Raw genomic sequence first — 27,488 nt, 5'->3', positions numbered from 1 at the left:
TTTGTTTATTTTATTTCTAATGCGCTCCAGACCCGTGGGTAGAAGGGCGCAACAGGTAGGATAATGCGAGGCTTACAAAGTTACAATTTATACAATATACAGTACTATTATACAAATTATACAAGATGCAGTACTATTATACAAATTATACAAGATAAAGTGATAATATACAAGTTATACAAGACAGGAGTCGTAGAAGTCAGTGAATTGCATAAAAAAGGTGCAGGTAACATGTCAAATTCAAGAGAAGAAAAGGGACCAGTGTCAGATGTCGTGCCTAGGAATATAGTGGGTAGGTGACTAGTGGTCGTTAGAGATAAAGTGTTGGAAGGCATTCCTTCTAAAAAGTGGGTAAGGTTGTCCTGCTCCCAAATTGTTTGGTAGTAGATTCCAAGTTTTAGCAGCCTTCACAGGGAAGCTATTGCCACCAATCGTGGTTAGTTTAAATCTGGGTACTACTAGGCAGTTCATGTTGGTAGCTCTGGTTGGTCTGATAAGTTTTTTTTTTTTTGTGTATTTTGTTCAAGAGGTAGCTAGGAGCGGCATTGTTGAGAGCTTTGTGTCAAAGAGATTATTTTTAATTGTATTTTGTTTGTGGATAGCCAGTTGTGTTGGCGCCTGATGGCAGAAATATGTGCTCTTTTATTTATGCCTAGCGCTGCTTGCAATGCGTTGTTTTGGAGCGTTTGTAGTTTCAGGATCGTTGATTTATTAGCACCACTGTAAAGGGCTTTGCAGTAGTCAATCCTGGAGAGAATAAGTGCTCTGGCCAGGATCAAGCAGCTATTGTTAGAAAGGAAAGGTTTACCTGCTCTTATCAGTTTGCAGGTATAGGACAGACACTGCTTGTCTCAGTGGTTTCAACCTTGACTCGAAGGAGAAGAAAGCCAAGTGCTTCATCACAGCCGGTGAGTCGAGGGGGAGTCGATAAACCGGGCTGTGTTGAATGAAAAGTAGCAAACCGATAATTTGAACTTTGGAAACTCTGCAACAGAGGCGTCTGGCACCATATGGGTGCTCACGCAGAAAACTATGGGTGATTACCCAAAAGTAGAGACTACCCTAACCAGAAGGCCTCGGGAAGAGGCGAAGAGAAGTCAAAGTGGTCATACAGGAGTCTTGCAAAATCCTCTGTACCATTGAAAGTCTTTGACTGACAGATGATTGTGAAGAAGGCAAATGAATCCTGCATGGTGAAATCAGTAATGAACTGTTTCATAAAGTTGGCAAGAGTGAACCCGGCAGAGGGAAGCCGACCACCAAGGGCAAAGCCTGATGAACTGTTTAAAAACACATTGAAGATTTGTGAATGCAAGACCAGGGGAAGTGATTTTCCCCCTTGTCCGTTGGGTCCGAGCCTGGCCGAGGGAGAGCCAGGGGTCAAAAATTCATTTAGAACAGGACCCGTTCAGTTGTTTTGTGGAATGCGACTGGTGAGGGGGTCTATGCCTGGAAGAGGGGGAACCGGGGGTGAAGCCATCAACCAAAGTATATGTGGAACAGAACTTTGTGTTTGTTGAATGCATCAGGCCCTCGAAGGCAAGAGACTTTTATTGAAATGAGACTTAACCATCGAAGAACCTGATAGCTGATACAGAAATGTTGGCTTGTGCTGAGAAGGCTCAAGTGTATGCTGTGCTCCAAGGTCCCACCTTGTGCCATACTGAAAACGCAGGGAAGGGAGACAACTGGCAATCACATCCTGACTTATTTGTTAACACTTCTTTCTTTTTTGAAAACACTATCCCACACTGTAATACGTTCTAAGGAATTGCCAATATGTTTTTTAGTATAGGCTTTTTTATTTTGACACAATGCCACAAGGACTGCCCTATTTTCATTTGATGATCCACGCTTGCTTCCATCTTCGATTTAGGTTTAGGTTGGGTGTTGTTTCCAACCTGGATTTACAGTTTAATAAATACCCTTGAATTGTGATCACTTGTGTTTGTCTTTACTGTTGCCAGCATGAGTTCCTTACAGAAGGCACCGGGTGAAGACGGTTTTACTTTAGAATTCTATAAGAGGTTTGCAGGCATCCTTCTTCCCCACCTAGTTAAATTGTATAACAAAATGGAGGCGGGTGTGGCTCCCCCCTCCTTTAGTAGAGCGCAGATCATGGTGATCCCAAAGGAAGCAAGGGACCCAGAGTGCTGCCATTCTTGACGCCCAATATCGCTCCTGAACTCCGATGAGAACATTTCCGCCAGAATGCTGGCCACAAGACTAGAGAAGATGATGCTGTATCTGGTGCACCCAGACCAGTTGGGCTTCATAATGGGAAGGCAGGGGGTGGACGCAATGTGAAATACGCTGGACATAAGAGTGTAAGGGGTCTGATGACAAATGTGTGGTGTTCTGCTTTGACGCAGAGAAGGCCTTCGAGTAGAGTGGAGGTTTTTGTTCTTGGTCCTGCAGAAGGTGTGGGTTTGGTATCAGGGTTTTTAAGGACCTACAGACTATGTATAGAGACCCATTGGCCCAGGTGGCGGTTAACGGGAGGTTTTCCAGGCCAATCCTCCTGACAAGAGGGACTAGGCAGGGATGTCCTTTGTTGCCCCTGCTATTTGCCCTGACAAATGAGCCCCTGGGAATACAAATTAAGAAGGAAACTGACATTAAGGTGATAATGATAGGGGACAGGGAATACAAACTTGAAATGTATGCTTACGATGTGCTACTGCACATCAAAGACCCACACTCCTTGATACCGAAAGTGTTCCAAGTACTGGGAGAGTACGGCCACCTATCAGGTTTTAAAGTTAACAGGGGGAAAGTCGGTCATCTTTCTTTTCATTCGCTCTGCAGTGCAACCCCTAGAGGGTCTAGAAAGGTACGGCATGCACATCTAGTGTACAGCGCTAAAGTATCTGGGGGTCTGGATCACACACACTGTCGGACCTCTGAGGTGAACTTCCTTGCACTGTTTGGTAGTCTCTTCTCCGACTTAGAGACATCATCCTCCCTGAAGCTCTCTTGATTGGGTCATCTGAACGCTGTTAAGATGACCTTAGTCCCTAGGTTGCTATACTTATACCATATGTTACCGATAAAGATTCCAGACGAACACTTTACACAGTTCACCCGCAAGATTGTGCGGTTTATATGGCAGGGACAGAAACAGAGTGGCTCAGATGACCTTAATGCAACCCAAAGACAGTGCGGGCGGGGGGAGGGGGTGGCCTTACCCAATATGTATACCTACTATAGAGCTGCCCAGTTCCGGGCACTGATTTCACACCTTGGGAATGGACCAAGACAGACACTGGGTGGCCATGGAAAACCACCTTCTCCGGCCTGTGACTGTAGGAGAATGGTTGTGGGCACATCTGAATAATGTACCGAGCAGGGTTAGGAAACACAATATTCTGGGCACGCTCTGGTCCCTATGGAACATGAATCGTGAAATGAAGGGGGTGACGACCTGGCTGTCCTCGGAGCCAAATCTGGCCTCCCCCAATTATAGGAGAGATTCAAAATCGGTTTTTGCAGGCATGGTTTGAAAGGGTGGGGACAAATGGTCAAAGGCAAGAGTTATATCACTATTGCTGAGCTGGAAGAGGCGTTAGTTCTGGGGAAACTGTTTCATTTCTTGCAGCTGAAGGGGGTGCTGATGACAGAGAAATGGAAGGGAGAGCTGCAGAGATATCTGACGGCAATGGAAAAGATGAGTGAGAAGCGGACGTTGAAGGGATTGACCTCCAGCATGTAGGTGAAGGGGGCAGCGAGCAGTACCGTAGACAGTGGGAAAAGGATCTTGGGAGGTAACTGGATTTGATATGATAAGTTATTTATAGCACGCTTAATATCCAGAGGTTTTTAAGCGCGGACCCCGGGATCGGACCTGTTTTGCTCTGTCGTCTTGCTTCCAAGGCGAGCGCGTTGCCCCTGAGATATCCTCCCGAGACCCGATGGGACACAGTGGAGGACTCTGCATTAATGCACACAAGACATCAGTGGCGTGTCGATACAAGCTACATAGGCTATAACATTTGTACAGGTAGCAGAACGACCCTTATCGCCTGTCTAGAATGTTTCCGAGTGTGGACCCTTATTGTCACATGTGGTGGGCGTGCCCAGCAATATGTCAATTCTGGAAGGAGGTGCTGAGTTGGGTCAAGTGCCTGGACTGGGTAGAGAGAAGGCTGGAACCACTGCTGGTTTTATTTGGGGTGGAGTAGTGGATGGGATATGGACACGTCTACCGCACATGATGCTTTTTTCTGTTTTTGGCGGCTACGGCCTGTCTAGCTATAAGGTGCAAGCACCCCAGGTACTTACTGGAAGAATGTGGGCCCTCAAGGCGAAACAATCTGAGATGGAGAATCTAAGTGGATTCCTTCATGATAGAACGTCCAGAGAATTGCAATGGAGGCCATTCTTGCAAAAAATACGGTTCCACCTCAGCACAGGCTGGGGTACCTCTTTTACCTACAGTCTAATCTACCTGTTAGCATTTTATAGTGGGGGAACATCCTGACTGATGTACTGTGAGTAGCTCTAGGAATGTCATGGATCTGTTACGACTGGTGTCTCTCTATTCGCTGCACGGGGTGGGAGCGGGAGGTAGGGTAACGTTGATATATAAAAAATGCTTTTACTTTGCTGTGTAGGTGATGGAGACCTCTTTCTTCATTGAGGTCGGTTTGTTATTGTACGTGAAAGAAATAAAATAAAAAAATGAAACTAATTTATAGAGGTAATGTTGACAGAGTTCTGTTTTTTCTTCATCTGTTACTGTTTCTTTCAGATTTTTACACTTTTAATGTTGTGGAAATTGTGAAAGATTTGATTAAAAACCAGCATACACACAAAAAAAACATTGCATCCATTGTCAGGCTGCCGTCATCATAGCAGCGCCACTGCTGGAGTTGGACAACCATGCTGTAGAGGAGATGTGGTGTCACCCACAACCTGCCCCAGTGAAGGAAGCAGACTTTCCTGCATCTCCATGGCACCACAAGTCCTGGGTGGCAGCCATCCTGAGAGCACTGCATGAGAATGGCCACTGCCTATGTTCCTTTACTTACAAGGACTACGTGCAAGAGTGCTGTTTGATGTTGGTTACGCTGCTGCTCTGCTTTTGGATTCTATTTCAATTTGGAAAAAACCTATTGCCTACCATTCATACTTGCTTCAAGGTGTTTCTTGCATTCCATTAGTGGAGCCCCGCCTTCCTGCTGTTGGGAGTTTTTTAATCTGAGGACTACGTGCACCACTGCAATCGTGCAGAGTGCTGTTCGCTAAGAACCACAAGAGGAACGGTACAGCATTTTCTGGTGAGCAAATGAAATGGTGTGGGACTTGCTGCTCTGTGACTTGAACTCTGTCATTTAGAAATAATCGTGTTCTGGAAACGAAATCTGCTGTAGCTTATTGTTCTGTTTTCTTTTGCGTGCCCAATTAGTATGGGTAGCATTGTGGCTTCCAGATATTTGTAGTTATTGTATAGTGAAACTGACGAGCACTAAGATCATCATGGCCACCATGCCTAAAGCCGGGGCCAAATCGAATCGCTACAATGTACGAAATAGGAAGTCATCTGCCAGCGTGTATGATCATCAACCTGCTAGTGCAAAAAAGTTTCTGCTGTACAGGACCGGTTGGCTAACGATGCCCTCAATTAACCCAAGGGTATCAATCCTAGAAGGAAAATGACTGCCTTCTTTCATGCCAATCCAGCAGAGCAGAAACATGAGGTGCAGCCGATAATTGATTCTACAAATCTCGCTGAGGCTGTTATCTGTTATATATGTTGCTACGCATGATAACATTGAGTGCTCCAATTGCGTGGACGTTTGTAACTCGTTAGTTATGCTATTCATTGCAACAGAGTCTAGCAGCTGCGGCTGATTTTCCTATCTTGACGACCAGGTGAGCTAGTGTTTCTTGTAGTCTCCATGCCCCCTTCTTTTTGTATAATTGCGCTCCCCTTGCCTGCTGAGTCCCTTATGGACACGGTAGCCGTGTACCAGCCTTCTCCTTCACGCTCCCGCCTCCGGTGCCCTCCTCCTGGCCCTAATAGGGCCGCCCCTCCTTATCCTGACTTCACCTTGGCAGCCGTGTGCAGCAGCCCCTGCGGCGAAGAGCCCCGAGGTAAAGGGCGGCTCCTACATTGACAGCTCCAAGGTGTGTCTGCAGGGGGAAGCCAGTGGCCAGCCGTCAACCAGCAGCGACTACCCAGGTAGGTGTGGCACAGGTGGGGAGGACAGCAATCACTGTACACTGGAAGCCCTGCCACTCTACTTACCCTCAAAACTCATCAGGCCAGGATGTTAATACTGACCAGCTTAAGAACCAGACAGGATTGTGAATGTTACAGTGCCTCATGTAGTGCAAACTGTGAATATTCGCTTGCTTCGCATCTAGACAGGAATACTGCATTCTCTAGCTGTGTTATCTCCCTTATGTAAACTGCTTTGTTAAACTCAGGCTCTCTTTCGATACAGGACTCTCAAATGTAGGTGTTCTCTCTTCTACTCAAACTGCATTGTGAAACTTGGGCCTCTCTCCCACTCTACAGGATTCCAAAATCTAGGTGTAACCCCCATCTCAGCCTATTATATTGTGAAACCTACTGTAGTGTGAAACCTAGGCCTCTCTCCCACTATACAGGACTCTCAAGTAGGTGTAGTCTCATTCTCTGCCTATTAAATCGTGAAACCTCCATTCGAATAACTTCGAAGCCTACGGTACGTATACCTCACGCCACCATTGTGGACACAGGCCGCAGGCACTGCCATGCAATGCAGAATGCTGCTGTGGTTATGCACATCTGGTCTACCAACACATATAGCCGTCCAGACTGAAACATTTAACGTACCTCAACACCTCTGCCACTAGCATACAGCGACTACCATCCAAAAGGAACTTGGTATAGCTGGGCACACATCGACTCTCTATACAATAGCAATCTATTGCAAACCACCAACAGCGCCCACCCACATGCCTGGCCTCTCTTTGGGCTGCTTAGTCGAGCCTAGCCAGCCACCGAATTCCTAGACTGGCAAAATTCACACATGCATCTCCTAAACTAAACCCCTTAGAATGTTTCCAGCACATTGACTATGGTCACAGAGGGCGTTCCTACCAAAAAGCGCATTGAGGCCATACACGTGGGGAAAGAGCGCTATATAAATAACCAATTCAATACAATACACCTGTTCCATCGTGTTCCGTCAACATTAACAATGCACCAGAGGACATTGATTCATTAAATGCTCATAATAGATTGTCTGCTAATCCTAATCTTTTTGTTGAGTCTGTCTTTATGGATAAATCTGACAAGTCGCAGGTGGGCACTGGGACCTTGGTTGGGATACAATTTTTCACGGTAACCATACAATTTGCAATGAAGATTCTCCTCAAATTGTGTGGGAGGATCCATGAAAGTGTAAAGGGTGGATTGACCTGTGCTCAGAATTTGGACTATGATAATAAATCCTCCAATAATGATCGACCCAAAGCTAATAGTCTGACACCAGCAAGTGCTACAGTCATGGGGACTAATAATTCTAATTGGAATTCTCATGCTCTGGCTCAGCCCGAGGAAATTGGCTTGGTTTAGACAGACTCTTCAGAGACCTACTTAACACGCAAGCAGACTATATTAGCCCAGCATCGGCTTACAAGTTGCAATCTAGTAAAACAGAACCAAGCTGCTTTGGATGGAGTCATTGGAAAAACATTCTCATCTGAGAAAATATCCTGAAAATAAAGCTGGAGAATCGAAGAAAGAAAAGATTAACTGAGGATGCACCAAGCCCAGTATTATTCATGATGAGGACTTGGTCAACCTTGCGGTAGCTGAGGTGGTCTTGGAAGGAAATGGAATTGTTGGCACCGAGCATTGTTCTACACCTGATCGAGTGAAAAACACCATTGCTTAGACCCACACCATGAGTAGTCCTATTGACATTCCTGCCAATAAAGACATTAATATCAAGGCTGACAGTAAGTCATTCACAATGAAATGGTTAAACCACAAAAAAGAGACGAGGTAATTGTTCATATTTACTTTGTTTTGCAACAAATTCCTTTATTACGAGTATTGAAGTCTGATGATTTTGATTTTGTTGATCCATTGGATTGCATTAACTCCTGCATAACCCGCATCCATTGTTAGCTCGAAACTGCTTCAATGATTCGTGACCATCATTGGTTACGAGTTAGACGTTGATGAGGATATAACCTACCTAAATCATGCTGAAGATGGTGTTAGTAGCAAGTTGAAGGTTTTCACCAGATCTAACGTTAATGGTAAAACAATTGTTAGAGGAGCTTCACCTAATGAAGCACAATGTGTTCCAAGGTGACTTATAAACTTGCTTCCTGCTCCCTCTGCCAAATGGCCTTGATGTCATTCAGTATTGTCCTGGATTACCAGTGCCTTTAATCTTCTCTTAGGCTCAAGTGATTCTCTCGATATATTGCTTGGGAATCGGATATTCTTGCTGCAGGAGTATTGGCGCAGAGTACACATTGATCATATTTTTCAAACCTTTGCAAAGAAGGGTGACTGGAAGACATTATGGGGGTTTACTGGTAGGGGTGAAACACTCTCCCTTCTTTCAAGGTTGGTTTACCCTAAGGTGAAGATTATATACTGGCTGTTAAAGTTGGTGTGGTTGGCACTGTAGGTGGGAATGGAATGCTTATAATGCTGGTAATTCACATTTATGATCTCACCCCTTCCCTCCCCCAGGGGGTGTCGTTATTATTGTTATTTCTGAAATACTGGTTGAATGGATCAAGGGTAAAAATGGCAACTTAGTGTTGCTGGGAGGTGACTTAAACGCTCATTGTGTTTGCCCTAAGGAGACTGCAGAAACTAAGAGTGTTAAAAGCAAAAGTATTATGATGCATAATGCTGCTAATAGACAAGGACTGTTATAGTCTAGCTTCCTTCATGAATGGGATTTGTCTATGCCAAATGGCCGCACTGTTGGTGATTGTCCCGGTCATTGCACTTGGAAGTTGGGCAATAACAATGCTACTTTCGGTTAATTCTTTGCGAGTCAGAAGTTGATTCCTTTAATCAGAGGTTTAGCTCTGTCCAAATAGCTTCAGTGATCATGCCGCGCTCTCCATCCTTATTGCCTCTTGTCCTGTAAGGTTCTGGAATGGATGGTATTGGGGATACAAATATTAATCGTGCTGGGAATTGCATTCTTTGGTCTAGTAGGAATATTGAGAGGGCACGTCTACTCTCTATTGACTTCATGAAGAAATTTATCAATTTCTTGAATGTCTTAGCATTCATGGGACTGAAGGATGGCTGTCCAGCTTCTCGAAGGATGGTGCTCTGGTTAAGGGTATTATATAGAGCAATGGACAAGGAGAGATCTTGTGTATAATAGGGAGATTAGGAATAAAAGATGTTTGCGTAGAGCCATTTGTCGCACTAAGAACTATACTTTGGACCCTTTTATCCTTACAACCACCAATAGGAGTCTTACAAATAAGTATAGAAACTGGATCAAATAGTAGCATTCTTCCATCAAAAACACTGCATGGCAAAACAATGGTAGCAGTGTTAAACCCGCGCAATACCAGAGGTGTATGGCAACTGCTCGGGGAAGCTAAGGGCAATACGCAGTTGATCAATCCCATTAATAAGGCTAAATGGCGTAGACACATTGAGGTGAATTTTCAGTATGAAGGTTTTGTGAAGTCTAGTCATGCGCCTTCAGAATATAAACCTATGCCAATGATAGACGGGGAGAGTATATTAGCAGAAATTGGTAAACCGAAGCCATCTAAGGCGTCTGGTCCAAACGGCCTTGCTATTGTGGACACTTTGTTTAAGAAGGTCTTGAAATTGGGGGTTATTCTGGAGTCATGAAGAGCTATTTTAATTTCAATTTTTAAGAGAGGGGGGGGGATGGTTATAGACTATTGTCCATGTTGGATATTGTGGGGAAAGGATTTGCTATGTTTATATTAGATACATTTTACAAGTGGTCAGAATCCACGCAACTTCTTGATAACTTTCCAACCGGTTTCAGAGCTGGTTCTTCTTCTATGCATAATTTGAGACTATGGGACATGTTCATGGAAAGAGCTAGGTCCAAAAATGCACCTGTGCTATATGCTCTTTCTGTGGACTTCCAAGCCAGATAAGAGTCTGTTTTGAGACCGACTCTGGGACAATCTTGAGGTATATGGTTGTCCAGGGCATATTTTGCATTTTTTTGAGGTTGCTCCACCTGGGAAAGAGCATGCAGGTCAGGCTTGATAGCGGTGGGGTCTTAACAGACTCAGTCCATACTTGTAAGGGGTGGGGTGGGTTGGGTTGAAGCTGGGGTACGTTTTGCCGCCTCCTGCTTTTTAATTTATATCTAGCCGATTTGCCCTCTTTCTTGAGAAGTATTTCGAATTGTCCCCCTAAGTTCGACTGGTCGCATGTTTGCGTGTACTGTACAGATGACTTGGTGATCTTCTATCATACTTTTTTTGGTCTTGCAAGGTAAGTGAACAGTGGCAGTATGCTGAGGAAAACCATCCTTAGGAGTAAAACGCAGATTATGCTTTTTTTCTCTGCAGACTATTCCCAGGCCTAGACTTGTGCTTCCTGTGGGAGCTATTGAATACACTAGCTGTTATAAATATCTGGGTGCTGAAATCGGTGTTTGACAGGGATATGTCGATCACTTCACGGAAATGAAAGGTGCTCCATTAACACTGTTAATTAGCAAATGTACACAACGGATGGGAGGCTTTAGTTTGGCGGGCACCATCCAGTTGTCAAAACAGTGTTTATGACCACCAGCAATTCTCTATGGCCTTGAGTGCCAGACTTTTCATGACCTCACTTGGTTACGGGCCATCGAGGGTTGCTTTTGGAGGAAAGTTTTGGGCTTGCCTCAATGTGTTCCTATGTTGATATTCAGATTAGAACTTGGTCTCATCTCCTTGGAAGATAGTGTATTGCTCAAACGAGGGCTACCTATATTAAGACATTGACGTCGCAAGATGCCCTTTGCTGTCGTTTTTAGGATCTGAAATCCGATCTCATGGGCGTGGTGATCGTGCTCAATCTGTCACAAGATTTTTTACGATGATCGATTGCCTCACTGACTGGGATGTGGATTTTTATGAACAAAAGGGATCCCTTGTACTGAAAACCAAAAAATGGGACTGGTGTCGGAATTACGATCACCTAGCCAAATTGAAACCATATACTTGTGTTCCTTTACATGCTTTAAAAGTATTAAAAGGCTCAACCCTATCTTTTATTATGTCTTTCTCCATTCTTAAGTAGATTTGTATTTTTACTGCGCACTAATTGTCTCCCCGTACTATTGGTAATCGGTCGTGCACTGAATTTACCATTAGACAAGCGTTTGTCGCATTTGTACGGTGAATTATATAGTGAAGATTGCTAAACATGTGTTGACTGAGTGCAGTCGACTGGGAATTATTTATATGTGCCATTTGGGAGCTTTGGTTCATAATTTGGACTCCATAAAGAATCAGCAATTTGGTATTTCTGCATTAACTCTAAAAGCACTGCTCTACATCTTGTACTTTATAGAATATGGCTGATTGTGTGCATCAGTTGTCATGGTGAAAGTAACTGACTAATTGATTTGAGTGAATTTAGAATGTTTTGTACAAATTGTGATTTATTATATTGCATTGTACATGTGTTAATTTATATATTACAATGTTGAGTTTTATTTAATACGTGGAACGTTGACTTAAACTGTATCACATTAAATGTGAAATAATTACTTACAAATAAGCATTTGAGGATCTTTCACATGGCTCGGGGGTCTCCTGAAAACTGGCTAGGTCATTATTCTGCCACACTTGACCTTCACGTAGCCAGTCTTCATTGTTTAAAATAAATCAGCTTCTCCAGCTACAAGCAGGAAATTGTCCAGGGGCCAAAGCTGTTTATTGGGCTCACAGTCCAGAGAGGATGCTACACTGAAATATCTCATAGCCTGAGTTGCACAGCCTGTGTGTCTGGCAGCCTGCCTATGTAGAGCACATTAATAATGGGAACATGTTAATGGATTTGTTATTTACATTTTTTTTTGTTGTGTATTGAGTTATAAACTTTAACACAAATTCATAGATGCATAGTTTACAATAGACAAATCAGAAATGAAAAAGAAATTTAAAAAGTTTCAAGATTCATACAACATATATAGATACAGTTAAAGTAAAAAGAACAGGAAGCCATTGTATCAAAATACAAAAATATAGCATCCTAAGTTCACATTTGCATATTGGTATAAAATCAGTTAATCTACAGTATTACCAGAAAAAATAAGAAACAAAAGAAAAAGTTATTGCACTACATCAGTATGTCCATATTGCTTTTTAACATATCTGATCCCGATTTACTAGCAACTTGACTTCTTCCTCAAACCTGCAAAGATATACATATTTGCATGTTTCCAAATTATTTAAATTTAATTTATTTAAATGGCAAACGGGCAGCAGCAAGCCTATTTTGATTTGCTTTTAAGACCCTTAAAGACATCCAAAACCTATAAGACACTAATAGGGCAATGTGATGCTCTTCTCCTTGCAGAAGCATAGGATATGATTTTGTTTCTGGTTCAAAAGGATGGTACCTGTAGTCAAGCAAGTTTCATCTGTGCTAACTGATGCAGTGAAATTAATATGGGCCGAGTCAGTGTCATGAGCGAATACAGTACCATATAGTACGAGGTAGAAGCAGCAAGTTAAATTGCTAGACATTATATATATTTTTTTTCTCCACGAAAACCCCCTTCGCATTCACTCACTCTAAACATGGCTACAGTGAAGAACACTGTAAACCTAACTGGGTCCCTGATCCTCTTCTTTTTTTTTTTTTTGCTTCCCTCTCAGATTCAGCTCCTCTTTCCCCCAAACACCCCACCCTCCACAACTGTGGTTAACTTGGTCGGATGGTTGTGTACGTACAGCTCCTCTGGTTAAGTTGAGACCTTGACAACCAACCACATTTTATTTTGATTCCATTTTCACCATAAAATCTGTTGTGCTTTTTAGAGATGTTGTCTCCAATATTTGTACAAATGGGTCCACATATTTCATAATGGATTCAAGTAAGCTTTGTTCCTGGTCGTATTCGGCTAGCTAGGCAGATTTCTCAATTTTGTATTAATCTTATGAAGACAGCAAGTTTGTGTCGACCAATTAATAAGTTGCAAAAGTAAGACCCCTGTTCAAATAGTCATATGTATTTGGGTCATTCACTTGCATACATTCTTCCTCTATGTGCTGGTCTTAGCCATTCGCTACCAATGCCCTAGACCCATCTGTGCATTTAAGCATTATTGGAAAGTCCTTCCTTTCGTGATTTAGCACACTGCCATTCCACTTTGCAAATGTGTTTCCATCTAGCTTTTTTTAAAATTACATTTTTGAGTTTCGCTCCAATACCATGTATGTGTTATTACATTGCAGAGTAGTATTTAGAATTTTTGGACATGCAAAACATCTCCTCTTTAGTCCCATGTTAAGATTGTCCAGTTGGATTTGTAATGTAAGATGGAAAAAAGTGACATTTGATAGTAATCCATTGATTACCTTTTTGTTGTAATTGTGGAGCAAAATGGAATTGGCGGTTGTTAAAGATTTGGAAGCAAGTACTGCTTCTTGAGTTAGTGGCGAAGTTTGATATCCATTGTTTGAACATGGATTACATGTCATCTGTTTCGGCATTGCTTTAGAATACCCATCATATTTTTCTTCCCACTGTTTCGTGATGAGTCGCAGCAGTTGACAAAGATGAGTTGCCGAATCTCTTATCGAATAGTTGCCTTTGGAGCTGAATGCACCCTTGGCTTCGAATCACATTTGTTGCACTGTTCAGATGTTTGGTGGCCACCCAGTCAGGGGTGCTCTCCACATTCAAACCTTCTCATGCTTCCTTCCAGGCATATACACAAGATAGGGATTTAGTAGTGAATCTCTGACTTTGTTCATTCAGCCAGGCTGATCAGGTCATGACTGCTCAGACCTCCCAACCTGGAATCTCTTTAAGGACATGACCATTTGGGCCAGATATGCACAGGCCAGCGCTGAAGTTAGTTTTAATTTTCAAAACAAGGTCATCGTTTTAGGGAGACTTGAAGGGAGTAATTGCTATTGTCCAAAAACGCACAAAAGGCCCCAAAAAGCCATTGAGGTAGCAGGACTCCTTTGGGCAATCATGCTCTAGTAGAAATAGGGACGTCCAGGAAGCACAATATAGTTATATTACCCACAAGGCCTTCTATTAGGACTCCCTGTTGAAAACAAGGTTGTTGAACCAGCCAGGGCAAGAAACTAAAATGCCAGGGGACTCACATGGGTCACATTTTAGACCATCTGCGATGAGATGTTGAAAGCGTTTTGCAGAGTTTGTCCTTGCTATGGCAATGTTCTCACTGGCACTTATGGCAAAAGCTTTGGAAAAGTTTGGTATGGGGGAGTTGTTTCTGGTGTTTGATGTGTGCAACTTATTTCTAGGATATTAAATGGAAGGCTCCCCTCACCATGGAGGGATCATTTATATTTAAGATTGGCTTTTGCCAACCATGTCTTATTTGTCTTGATAGCTTTCTATAATGGTTATCGGCTCTTGTGCCTTTGTATGCTACCTGATTTGCAGAGTAGTCCTCCAATAATTATTTTTCTTTAATAATTGTTAAACCTGCGCTTCCATATCAGTTCATGCTGCTTCGATAGACCACTAAACTATGACCTATATAAACATGTGATGTGAAAAGAATTTTTCGACTGCATGTTTTCCCAGGATGAAGGGTGGTCATTTGGTATTGGAGGGAGTGGACCTATGGACTAAGAACAGGTTTTAATTGCTAGCATGAAATTACGTGCTCCATTTGTAACTATGTGCCCCTACAGCTATTCCACTTACCCTGTGTTCCTCTGTGCCTCTCATCGCCATCTGTCCCGAGTGGTTCTTGTTGTCCAAATTGGAGCCAATTATGACTAACAGTAGTGGACTTCTGAGCAACGTCCACACATCCACCTGTTCAATTTAAAACTGGCACAGTTTAATTGTCAGGCTTGGGGATGCTACATTGAGCTGTTGTGCTTTGTAGATTCATTATTTTGTACTGCTTTGGCAAATGCTACAAATGTGTTATTTGAGGTGCTGGTCAATAATGTTGAGATGTTATTTACGTGAGCTTCTCCTTGTTTGTTATGCGTTTTAGATTCAAGATGCCAGAAACCATGTGAATCAAGCAATGTATCTTCTCGCCAACCGAGATGAACACTACACGTTCCAAACTGGGGCTGAGGTTCTCAAGGTGAGCCACTCCCTGCCTGCGAGAACCATTCTTTTTCGATTCTTTTGTTGTATGGCTACCATAATTCGCCTGCGTTGGTGTCCATTCTTTCCCAGAACTGAAACTGTACAGCCCTGGGGTGTTGCAGAATTGTCACACATCTGATTGTGTACTCCTTTGTATCCTAACATTTGTTGCAGGATTCGCTTGTGATGAGCATCCTAGTTACCTTTAAGGTGGTAGGGTTGGTGGTTGATGCATTTTCTTATTCTACCTCTCTTCAGCCACCTATCACACACATTTGCTTGACCTGTCACAAAATGTGCGATCATTTGGAGAAGTGGCCCGCTTGCAGATCCTACATTAGATACAGGCACTGGTTTGCCTGTGCCCTCCAATCACAGATGTATTTCTGTTTTACTTTGCACCAGTCTAGCTAAAAATAAGTTAGTGCACGGTTCTATTGTCATGTTTTTGTTCTCTTGCTTTATTAGCAGATTCTTTTGGTTTAAAGATCTCAAGTGCAGTGCCACCAATAGTTTCCCTTCTGTGATGCACTATTGTAGCACAGTAGTAAACCTGCTGTGTCTCCCCTTTTACATTCTGCCCTCATGGCTTCCCAGTGACGTCTCCTTATGCTTGTCTTGCTTTTTGCCTACCTCTTTTGTTGTTCATTTGCCTCTCGCTTCTCATTTGTCGTTTGGTGATGCCTACGTCAGACCACTTAATTTTATGTATCTTTGTTTTTTGCTGCCTGTCTCATAGATGTTTATTTAATTCTCTAGTTGATGGATGCTGTAATGCTGCAGCTGACCAGGGCTCGAAACCGCCTAACCACTCCAGCTACTCTGACCCTCCCAGAGATTGCATCCAGTAGTTTGACGGTAAATATCTGTGAAGCTGAATCTGTGTCTTATTTATTTTTAAATATTTTATTGTTTTTAATATATATACACAATACAAGGATTGCAGTGTCAGGAATTCATCAACAACATAATCTTGTTACATATTTCGAGCACATAAACCAGAACAAAGGGGAAATTAAATGCTATAACAGTACAAAACCATAAGTCCAATATCCTGTAACCTTTTTGTATCAGTGGTTCGTAGAACCGAGCAATCTTTTAGTGTCCACATGGTCCATATTCCACCCTTATAATGACTTTGCTTGATGCAGCCCAACACTTGAGGGGGCCTGCAGGGGCTCATTACACATCTAGGGATAAGGTTGTGTAGCAATGGCAAGTTATTCATGGGCTTTCCATGCCACCATGTTGTCTGTGGGGTCCCCAACATCAGCTCTGAGTACCCGGTATCACGCTGATGTTTCTGCCTCACTCCATCTCCTAAAATCCTTCAGCCTTAAGCAATATTGGGGCATCGATATACGTTGCTGACCCAGTATGCATGCGGGGTCCATACATGTATACATGTCTGTATTTTTCAGATCTGGTTGTCCCCAACAAGCATTCTGCTGGTTCCCATCTATATCTTGGGACCCCAGCTTTAACACAAGCAGTTTGGACCTTGTGCCAGAAGGTCTGCACCTGTGTACAACGCCAGAACATATGAATGATGTCTGCCCCCCCTTAGACCGCACCCTGGGCAGGCAGACAGTGCGTCAGGATTAAACCTGGCAATTCGGCTGGGTGTCATACAAATTGGAGAACATAACTGCAGAAGGGGGAATCGAGCTTTGCGCAAGACCTTTTTAATAAAGAACAGCGCGTCACCCCATTGGGAAACATTCAATTCCTGTCCCAAGCCAATTTCACATAATTCATTAAGTCTGGCCCTCCTTACACTGATCATGCTCAGCATGCAGCCGTACACCCTAGATACTGGGCGCCATCTTTTTCCAGCTTGTACACCAGCGTCAGGAGTGCAGTTGGTTCTGGTTGCCCTGGAGCTGTCACCCATTTTTTGTTGTTGTTGCAACCGCTGCTAGCCTCTGATAACATAGGAACTGTCTCTGAGGAAAACCCTCCATTTAAATTGGTTCCCCCAAGTCCCTGAAAGTCCCACCATTGTACATGCCCCCCCCCCCCAACGTGGCGAGTCCTATCTTCCCATAGCCTAGCCACCACCAATTCTTGCAACCCCAAGAAAACGTTTGCTGCAATGGGGACATGTGGTGAATACAGTTGGTCTATTTTCGTAATCTTTACTGTCCTAGCCCAAACCTGGCGTCCCAGAGTAGTCAGTAGTCTGACGGCCAATGCAGCTATGCGCAACCCATAAAACTTCTTTCAGTGATGTCCGGTGGGTAATTTCCTGCAATAAACCTGTTTCCGTAGATATGGACATTAGATAACCAGCACGTTACATACTGTCATGACTCGCCGATCTTGGAAGTTGTGGAATCAATGGAGGAGAAGCTGAGCCGCTTCACTGCCTGGTGGAAGCGTGCACAGCGTTCTAGTGTTTATACATTGTTTGACGTGTATATAGACTCGTCTGAAGGATTGTTCGATGTGTTGCAACCCTACGTTCCACTTTACACGCTGTGCGAGAGCTCCTTCCTGTCCTCCTGCGGTTTCCCCTGCCTATTTCCCCCCTGTTCCTCTTTCTCTCTGCTCGTTCTGTTTTACGGAACGCTCTTGCTTGTCTCGTTCCTCCTGGAACACTTTCAGTTTGTGCTTTGCTCGGGTTACCGAGTCTGTGGCCGCCTTACTAGCAGTGGCCGCGTGTTGCGGGATTATCCGCTCCTGGCTCATGGAGCTATCCGCAAGTCGCGTTCCTCCCGGAGCGCATTGGTTTTCACTCAACAGTGCTACTGCATTCCTTGCTGCGCTCTTACACACGGAGCTTGGTCACCATCCTTATGGATCTTCTTTGCGGGCACTCATAGTAGATCTTATTCTACGAGGAATACTGTACCTGATCTTCTACCTCCCCAGTGCCTGTTGGGAATTGTTCTCTACCCACCATTCCCGAAAAATACAAATACTCCTCTGTTCATCATCCTATTCTGGAGCCCAGGACTTCAACACCCTCCGGACATTCCTTATGAGGGTTTTTCGGCAAAGCTTTTCCCTGATAATGGTGTGGTCTCCCTGGAGGTCCCACTGCCGGGCAAATAGCTATAAGGCAAGGTGGCCTCCCGAGGAGCTCATCCTAAGAGCCTCAATAAAAAGCCAGACTCTGCTTGGAGAGAGAGGAGAGAAATTTCCACTGAAGAATCATCTGACGGAACTACGGGGGGGTGGGGGGGGAGGGGAGGACGAGGATGAGGAGGATGAGGATGGGGAGGATGAGGATGAGGAGGAGGAGGAGGAGGAGGAGGAGGAGGAGGAGGAGGAGGAGGACTTTGAACCGGTTTGTTCATCTACAGTTTGTGAGACATACTGGAGCTGTGCTGCCAAGTAGTAGACCTCCAAATGTGGGAGCTGGATGCCCCTGTCTCTGTATTACATGCACAACGTGGTTAAGGCGATTCTTTGCCTGCCCCTGGCACATAAGAATTCTCAGAGGAATAGGGTTTAGTCGTCGGAAGAACTCCGCAGGTATATAATAATGCACGTTTGCGAAGTTGTACAGGAATCTCAGTAATATTGTTTACTATGGAAACCCGTCCCAATGGGGATAGCTGAGACTTCCCCCATAACTTCATGGAGCTTTTCACCCCTTCCACCGCCCTGACTGTGTTCCGTTTGTGCATGTCCTCCGGGCTATGAGCTATATTTATCCCAAAGTAACGGACCGCTTTGACCTCCCACTGTAACCCCAGGTACAGTAGATCACGAAAGTCGCTTCGTCTGTGTCACGCTAATGGGGAGAAGGCGTGGTTATTGTTCATTGAAAAATCCCAAATAATTTGGCAAAGTTAACCAGTACCTCCAACATAATAGGTAGATTATGTTACGGTTTGCATAAATACAGAAGGATGTTGTCCGCATAGAGGGAGATGAGATGTGGGGCCTCCCCAGCCCCCCACCCGTCCTGCTTCAATGAATTCCTGATGCATAAATACCACCTGTGGTTCCAATGCCAGTATGTATAGCATGGGCGACAATGAACATCCCTGTTGTGTTCGGCGTTGTATATCCCATGCATCTGAAATCCACCTCCCGGTTTTAACCCTGGCCATCGGTTGTGTATATAGTATCTTCACCCATCTGCGGAAGCCTTCCCCAATCCCAAAGCCACGCATCGCCATCAGCATCCGCACCCAGTAAACTGGGTCGAACGCCTTGGTGGCGTCTAGTGACACCACCATTGGGGATTGTTGGGCAAAGTTTGTATGTAGTACCCTTAGGGTGCACTACAACAACTCTGACTACAGGTAATGGGAACCCAACCTTTGGTATAAGCTTATACTACACAGTTTTGTAGTGTGTTGAGCAGCCAGGCTTATCTCAAGAGGGGTCAATGTGAGCTGTAGGGGAGTTGCACAGAGATTCACAGTGACAAGTATTCAAATAAACACTTACACACAAGGTTTCTTGAATAAACCATTATTCATTTTTTTTATCAGTCAGTTAGAGTAAGCCTTCTTCAGAAGGGAGCAATATACAAGAACACTCATACACTTCACAACACACACTCTTAATATTCTAAAATCAGTGAAGACCCTTTTGGGATGGCCCACAGACACAACCTACACCCTCAGGTGACTTCAGTAGCTAGGGTGCAGGGCACATTAATATCTTTTTGCATTTAGAATACTGTAGGAGTTGGTAAAAGGAAAGTTATTAGAACAAACAAGGGACCACAAATATTCTTAAGCAGGCAAATTAGTTTTGGATCCCCACATCAGAGTCATTCAGTTTAACAGGCTAGGCCAAAGTCAATGGGCAAAAGTCTTTTATAAAAGATGAAGCACCTCTCGTAGGTTAGTAGAAAAGTCTTTGTACAATGTTTGATTCTTCTTTGAAGAAAAGAAGAATCAAATGTAGGGCCACAACCTGATTAGACTTGTGAGTGGTAGAAGATGCAAGCAACTCTACAAGAAGAGGGAAGTTCTCTCAGACGTTACAGTACTTTGTATTGAAGAAAAAGTGCAGCAGATGACTTCTGTTCCTGTGCAGCTCTGCAGATCTCTGTTCCTGGGCCTCAGTCATGGGGACAAGAGGGAGGACTTCTGGAGACTCCTGCACTGCAATGGGACGGTCACCGCTCACAACCAGCAATCTTTCCAACAAATGGCACTTCAGTGTTTCAGCTCCTCGCGACTACCGCAAATAGCAACACTGCGGTTCCTGGCTGTCGAGATGGACTTTCCTTGCTTCTGGGGTCCTGCACTCTGTTTAGGGGGCTCAGGCTTGGTCAATCCTGCTTCCTGGGAGTCCAGAGGATCTTCCTGAAGCTCAAGGCCAGCTTAAAAGCAACAACACAGAATCTGGTGTTCCTCTCTCTGGCTATTTGGTTTCCAGCAGCAACTCTGTGGAAAAGCAGCCAACTCCGAGAGAATGTCGAGGTGGCTTACTTTGGAGTTGATTGGTCCCACCAACTGAAGGGGAGAAGTCGTCCTTTCTGGGGCTTCTCTGTCGATACAAATTTGGAGTTTCAGCACATCAGCACGGCTTCACCAGGCAAACCAACGGTCTAGGAGTTGCAGCAGGTGTCCTCTTAAAGTTTGTCGGTTCCTTCGTCCAGTGGTCGACTCTGCCGCCAAATCAAAAGCCTCGCCTTTTATTCAGTTCTCTCCCATTCATTCCAGCCTAGCTGTCAATCACCCAGCATGGTGGCTGTCCTTGCCGGACAGTCTGCCGCCAATCACTACAGAGTGCATTTGGGTCTCTTAGGAGACTAAGGACAGGGAGTTTCGGGCACCTCCCTTGCTTCCTGCCCCCCACAGACATCCTGGAGCCAGAGGCGGGCTTCACTCATGAATCCCACGAAAGGCAAAGTAATCAATGGGATCAAACCTGGTTTAGCGAGCAGAGTAAATCTCAAGAAGGCCCCTTCCACAAAGAAATGGCAAAAAAAGACGAGGGACAGCAGCCCGCGGTAAATGCACACCACAGTAGTAAAAATGATTCGAAGGGATTGTGTCCTCCGACGTATTCCACATCTATGACATGTAATTTCCACAGCTGTGCACTTCGGAAACTTCATCAGAGGGCGTTTTGCGTCAATGGCGTTGAGCCGATGTCCCTCGAGGGCCTACGTCACCGGATGTTATATATAGGACGCATGGCGCCCTTTGCTCCAGTTCCGCTTTTTCTGACAGCAAACGTGTATAGCTTCGTGAAACTCAGCGCGTCTCGTGTGCCTCATCGACCTTTATGATGTCTATTTCTTTGACCCCTCTGACTCAAAAGTCCAGGTTCAAGACTTTCCAGGACTGCTGACCTGCACCGTATTTGTCTATGGTGTCTGGGTGAGTCACACAACACTGACGACTGCTCGAAATGCCAGTTTCTAACCGCCAAGGCCTTGCATGAAAGGAAGGGGAAACTCAAGGTAGTGGGGGGGGGGGGGGGAGCTCGAAGTCCCGTAAATCCGGATCAGTCTAGGGTTTCCACCGACGACTCGAGGGGCGACTCTCCACGTCGGGAAGAGGCTCGAGGTTCTCGGTCCCGGAGTGGTTCCTGCCATTCCTCATCCTCGCGGCACTCTAGGAAGTGCTGGCACCGGTCGCCTTCCCCGTCCTCAGAGGATGGCGCAGTGCGTAAGGTAGCCTGTCCCACAAAGTCCTCCACTTCAGAGGAGTGGGCGGCTTTTAAAGAGCAAATGATGGCGATTTTCCAGTCGCAAGGCACGGTTCCTGTCGCGCCTTCTCACGAAATGGCAGAGAACGCTCTCGAACCGCGGCTCGCACGCCTTTGGGCTCGGGCTCGCACCGCGGCTCACACAGTGAGCCCTCGAGGTCCCGTGTGGACAAGAGCAGTTGCAAGAGAGGTGCGTCCAGGTCTCAGTCCTCGTCCCCAGCGAGACCATTGCAGCCTGTGGGATGTATCGACGCCGGCTTTGACTCGTTCAAGCTGGGACAGTCGGACTCGGATGATGCTGTTCCGTCCTACCAGCCCACGCCTGTAGCGGCGTCAATGCCGAAGGTCTCGGCGTCACACCCACGTCGCGGATTCTGGCGTCGAAGCCCTCGGCTGTCTTGACATCTATGTTCTCGATGCCCTTGGCATTGAGGCCCTCTGCGCCTTCAGTGCATTTTGGGTGTAATGTGTCTGAGGAGTTTCCTGAGGAGGTGGTTATGCCTAGGAAGGCTTCCTCTAAGTCTGGGAGGCCGGTATTGGGCCCTAGGCCCTCTTCTTTCAATTTGGCTGGGTTTTCCAGACCTTTGGGCCGACCTTTTTGAAGAGGAGGAAAGGTCAGAGATTGAAGGCCCTGCTTCTCAGGATGAGGCTCTGGGATTGTTGGATGACAGTCCCTTGGAGGAGTTGAGGCAGACCCTCCATGATGCCAGTGGCTTGGACACCTCTCCAGAAGTTGAGTTTGGTAGACCTGAGCCGAGGGCTCATGCAGACTCTTCCTACAGGTGGCTCATGTCTAGGGTCTCCAAATACCTGGGGTAGTGCAGTCCTCCTGAGGATTTTATTCAGGATGACCTTACATCTTGGACCAAGGTCCCCCCTCTGACCCGGTATTGTCCTTTCATCTTGCGTTGCAAAAAAGGGTGTCATCGGCTTGGCAGGCCCCGGAATCTCTTCCGGCGGTCAATAAGAATTTGTGGAAAAAGTACCGGCCATCTGTTAGCGACCCCAGCTATTTATTTACTCACCCCGCTCCTGAGAGTTTGGTGGTTCAGGCAGCTACGGCCACCTCGACGGTACACCCTACCATCCCTCCGGATAGGGACGACAAGCGCTTCGACAGATGGGCTCGGAAGGTCTTTTCTTCAGGGAGCATGGCACTGAAAGCTGTCAACTCCACATGTGCCCTGGCAAGATTTACACACACAGTGGAACTGTGCTTCCTTAGCGGCTGAGCTTATTCCCGAGGGGAAGGAAAGGGATGGCTTCCTAGCACTTGTGCGTGACGCGAAGGATGCTATGTGTGAATCTTCAGTCGGGTTTGGACACGGCAGACTGTCAGCTGGTCCATGGCTGCCAGCACCGTCCTACGCAGGTTTGCGTGGTTGCGGAAGTCTGGGTTTGCTCCTGTTGTGCAAGCTCGTCTTCTGAACATGCCCTTTGATGGCGTTCATTTATTTGGCAGCAAGGCTGACGAGAGCCTTGAGAGGTTGCAGACCTCCAAAGCTGCAGCAAAGTCTTTGTGCGCTGCAGTACATCAACCTCCGCCTTTTTGTTCTAAGGGACAGCAATGGAGGGGAGGTTCCTTTTCGTTTCTACTCCTCTTTTGGTAGATCGAGACGAGCTGCCAGTCAAAAGGGCCAACGTAAAGGTACCCATGGTGGACGGGGAACTCGGGGTGCCAAAGCCGCTCGGGCAGTTGGCTCTTTGCCGTCAGGCACTGCCGCTGCCTCAGCTGCTCCAGCTCAGTCATGAGGCCATGTCCCATGGTTCGCCGGTTGGGGGCAGACTTGTGCAGCATCTTGGAGAATGGCGTGCCATTACTTCAGATGCGTGGGTTCTGGATATCATAGCCCACGGCTACTGCCTTCCCTTCCCTTCCTTCAGTGGCCTCACGACAATCCATCAGGGAAGCTCTTTGAAGAGTCCGGATTCGCTCCTTGTGCAGGAAATCCTATCCCTGTTGGAGAAAGGCGCCATAGAACTAGTGCCTGTAGCAGAGAGGAACAAGGGATGGTATTTCCCCTGATTTTCTTATCCCAAAAAAAGACTGGGGATTGAGACCCATCATGGACTTGTGTTGGTTGAACAAGCTTCTCAGGAAGGACCAGTTCAAGATGGTCACTCTTTCTCAAGTCCTCCAGGCCCTTCAACTTCAGGATTGGTTGTTGTCTCTGGACCTCAAGGATGCTTGCTTTTATGTGCCGATTCATCGCAAGCACAGGAAGTACCTGAGGTTCACAGCTGGCGACTCGCACTTTCAGTTTCAGGTCCTGCCATTCGGATTGACCTCCGCCCGAGGCTCTTCACCAAGTTGATGGTGGTTGTGGCAGCGTACCTCAGAAGAGGGGGGGGGGATTGGCGTCTACCCCTACCTGGACGATTGGCTGATCAGGGTGCATTTTCCCGAGCAAGCCCTGGATCATCTATCCGTCACCTGCCATTCCCTTCACAAGCTGGGCTTCTCCCTAAATTTAAATAAGTCGCATTTGACACCTTCCCAGCGGCTTCAATACATCGGAGCAGTGCTCGACACGCCCCTGGGGCACAGTTCGCCTCCCCAGGTGAGGGCTCATCACATTCTGCAGATGGTGGACAGGTTTTAACGTTCTCAGAGTCTCCCGGCTTTAGAATTAAGGTTGCTCGGCCTCCTGTGGATGAGATCCCTGCAGTGGGCTCTCAAGATGCAGTGGCCGCAGTTCTCTGGCAAGATGTCGGAACCCGTTCAGATTCCGCTCTCGGTCACCCAGGATATTCTATGGTGGGCCGACGAAGGGGCACCAGTTTGGCAACCATGGCCAGAGGTGACGATCGTGACGGATGCCTCCCTCACAGGATGGGGCGCTCATGCCAACGAGTTGACAGCCAGCAGCCGTTGGTCTGTCGGCGTCCAGACTCTACATCAATCTGTTAGAGCTGAGAGCCATCAGGCTGGCCCTTAAGGCTTTTCTGCCGTCTGTGCGGGTGAAGACTGTCCTGATTATGACGGACAGCACAGTGGCCATGCATTACCTCAACAAAAAGCGTGGGGGGGGGCAGGGTCACTCCCATTGTGCATGGAGGCGATGCAGCTCTGGTTCTGAGCCATCCAACAGGAAATCTCGATCTTGGCAGTTCATCCAGGTGCCGGGTTGGGGTTTGAATTTGGTTTTAAAGTTTCTGATGGGAGCTCCGTTTGAGCCCTTACTCTTGTCCGATGAGACTGTTGTCTTTTAAAACTGTGTTTTTAGTTGTGGTTACTTCCGCACGCAGAGTGCCAAGCCACCCTTTACTGTTTTCCATAAGGACAGCGTTGTCCTGCGGGTGCAACTTTCTTTTCTTCCGAAGGTTGTGTCTGAATTTCATTTGAGCCAGAAGGTGATTCTTCGGCATTTTATCCTCCTACGCATCCTAGTAAGCAAGAGGAGAGGCTCCATAGGTTGGATCCTAGGAGAGCTTTGAGCGTTTATCTTTCACGGATGTCCCGGGTCAGAGTGGACGATCAGCTCTTTGTTGGTTATGCTGGACACTGCTTGGGTCAGGCTGTTTCCAAACAGACCATGTCCAGATGGATTATCCTAACTATCACTGAGTGCTACCATTTGGCGGGGGAAGGACCCTCCGGTAGGCTTACGGGCTCACTCCACTAGGGGTGTGCCTGCCTCCACTGCTCTACAAAGGGGTGTTCCTATTCGGAATATTTGTGAAGCAGTCACATGGGCTTCTGTCCATACTTTTGTTAAACACTATTCCCTGGATTCCATCCATGGGCAGGATTTGGCCTTTGGTAAGGCGGTCCTCTATTTAGCCATTTGATTGGGTAATCTAAATTCACATTCTAAATTCTTTCCCACCTCCATAGTCTGATACTGCTTTGGGAGTCCGTCATAGATGTGGAATACGTCGGAGGACCCAATCCCTCCGAATAAACAAGTTACTTGCTAAACTGGTAATGTTCTTTCAATGGGATGTTCCTCTGACGTATTCCACATCGCCCTCCCAGCCTGTCCCTCTGGAGAATTTCCTCTGTGATTACAGCTTCCGTTTCTGCAAGGCTGTAGGCAGTTATACTGGCAGGAGACTGGTGCTACACATTCTGGGGGGAAAAAACTAAACTGAGGCAATGGGCGCAGTGCGTCCTATATATATATATATATATATATATAACATCCGGTGACATCGACCCTCGACAGAGGCCCTCTAGGGATATCGGCTCGACACAAGACGCCCTCTTCTGAAAAGTTTCCAAAGTGCACAGTTGTGCCATGTAATAGATGTGGAATGGTTTATAGTGATTTTTGACAGGCAAAGTTTCTAAATACAAAGGTTTCGACACAAAAGCATTGAAAGAAAAAGTTTCAAATACATTATTTTTGTTTTTTTTAATGGGGGGGGGGACCCCCCAACCACCCATTTTCTTTATAAAACTTTTTTTTTCTATGCGAAACTAAAATAACACTTTTTTGTCGAGACTTTGTATTCAAAACATTTGTATTTAGAAACTATTTTTTCGAAAATATAACTGGATATCATGTGGAATATGTCAGAGGAACATCCCATTGAAAGAACGTTACCAGTTTGGTAAGTAACTTGTTCAACCACTGCCACCAGCCATTCAGTGAGGAAAGGGTAACATAAAAATGTTACATGACAAGTTAGATAAAAGGGGATACTAGGTAGCCCCTCCAGCATCCTATTGTAAGATGGTGTGTGCTGGGTCTAGAAAGTTACAGATGTAAGTAAAGTCAATTTCACTTTACTGCTTTGGGAAACAGTAGTTCATCACAGAGAAGGTATTTAAACCTTTGGGAAATCTGAAAGACTTCCCTGTGCCACTGCACTGAAGGTGCTATGTGACACAATGTGAACGATGATGCCTATGGAGTTTGTCAGGCCCCATAACCAAAAGTCCAGAAATCACATTAAAATACATGAGAGAGTGGGGGGGAAAGGGTCTCAATCTCTCGAGGTTGAAAAAATGAAGTCCTCAAAATCCAGCAAAGTTGCTGGGGGTCTCTAAGGTAGGGAGAATTCTCAGAAATGTGCTAATTCCCTCCAACACCCCCAAAAGGGTCTTTACTGATTTAGAAACTGAGTGTGTATAGTATGGAAGTGTATTTGTGTGCTACTGTTATATTGCTCCCTTCTGAAGAAGGCTTATTCTAACTGACTGATAAATTAATAATTGTTTATTCAAGAAACCTTGAGTGTAAGTGTTTATTTGAATACTTGTCACTGTGAATCTCTGTGAATCTATGCAACTCCCCTACAGCTCACATTGACCCCTCTTGAGATAAGCCTGGCTGCTCAACACACTACCAAAAATGTGTAGTACAAGCTTATACGAAAGGTTGGATTTCCTATACCTGTAGTCAGAGTTGTTTGTAGTGTTCCCAGAGGGTACTGCATACAAACTTTGCCTAACAGGGGATGACAGATGTTCCATGCCATGGGCTACGGCGGTACACTCCCGTCGTGTGGCGTCACTTTAAGCAGTGATTTCATTCTTTTTTTTTTTAAATGTGTTTATTTATAGCAAGGCAGTATAGGTTACAAACAGTATCGGGTGGCAGTATAACATTGCAAAGAAAAGATT

General features: G+C 45.5%; 1 protein-coding gene across 1 annotated transcript in view; it reads left to right on the top strand.

Moving 5' to 3' along the window:
* The window catches only part of ROGDI (rogdi atypical leucine zipper), a 475,356-nt gene that overhangs the window by 334,871 nt on the left and 112,997 nt on the right, over positions 1 to 27,488 (top strand). Inside the window, exons 6-7 of the mRNA XM_069646031.1 lie at positions 15,186 to 15,281; positions 16,046 to 16,144. Of these exons, the coding sequence (XP_069502132.1) occupies positions 15,186 to 15,281; positions 16,046 to 16,144 (195 nt within the window). The remainder of the gene's footprint in view (positions 1 to 15,185; positions 15,282 to 16,045; positions 16,145 to 27,488) is intronic.

This window comes from Ambystoma mexicanum, chromosome 2p (genome assembly GCF_040938575.1).
Source record: "Ambystoma mexicanum isolate Mex_15411 chromosome 2p, UKY_AmexF1_1, whole genome shotgun sequence".
Classification (NCBI taxonomy): domain Eukaryota; kingdom Metazoa; phylum Chordata; class Amphibia; order Caudata; family Ambystomatidae; genus Ambystoma; species Ambystoma mexicanum.
This window is presented reverse-complemented; position numbering and strand designations above follow the sequence as displayed.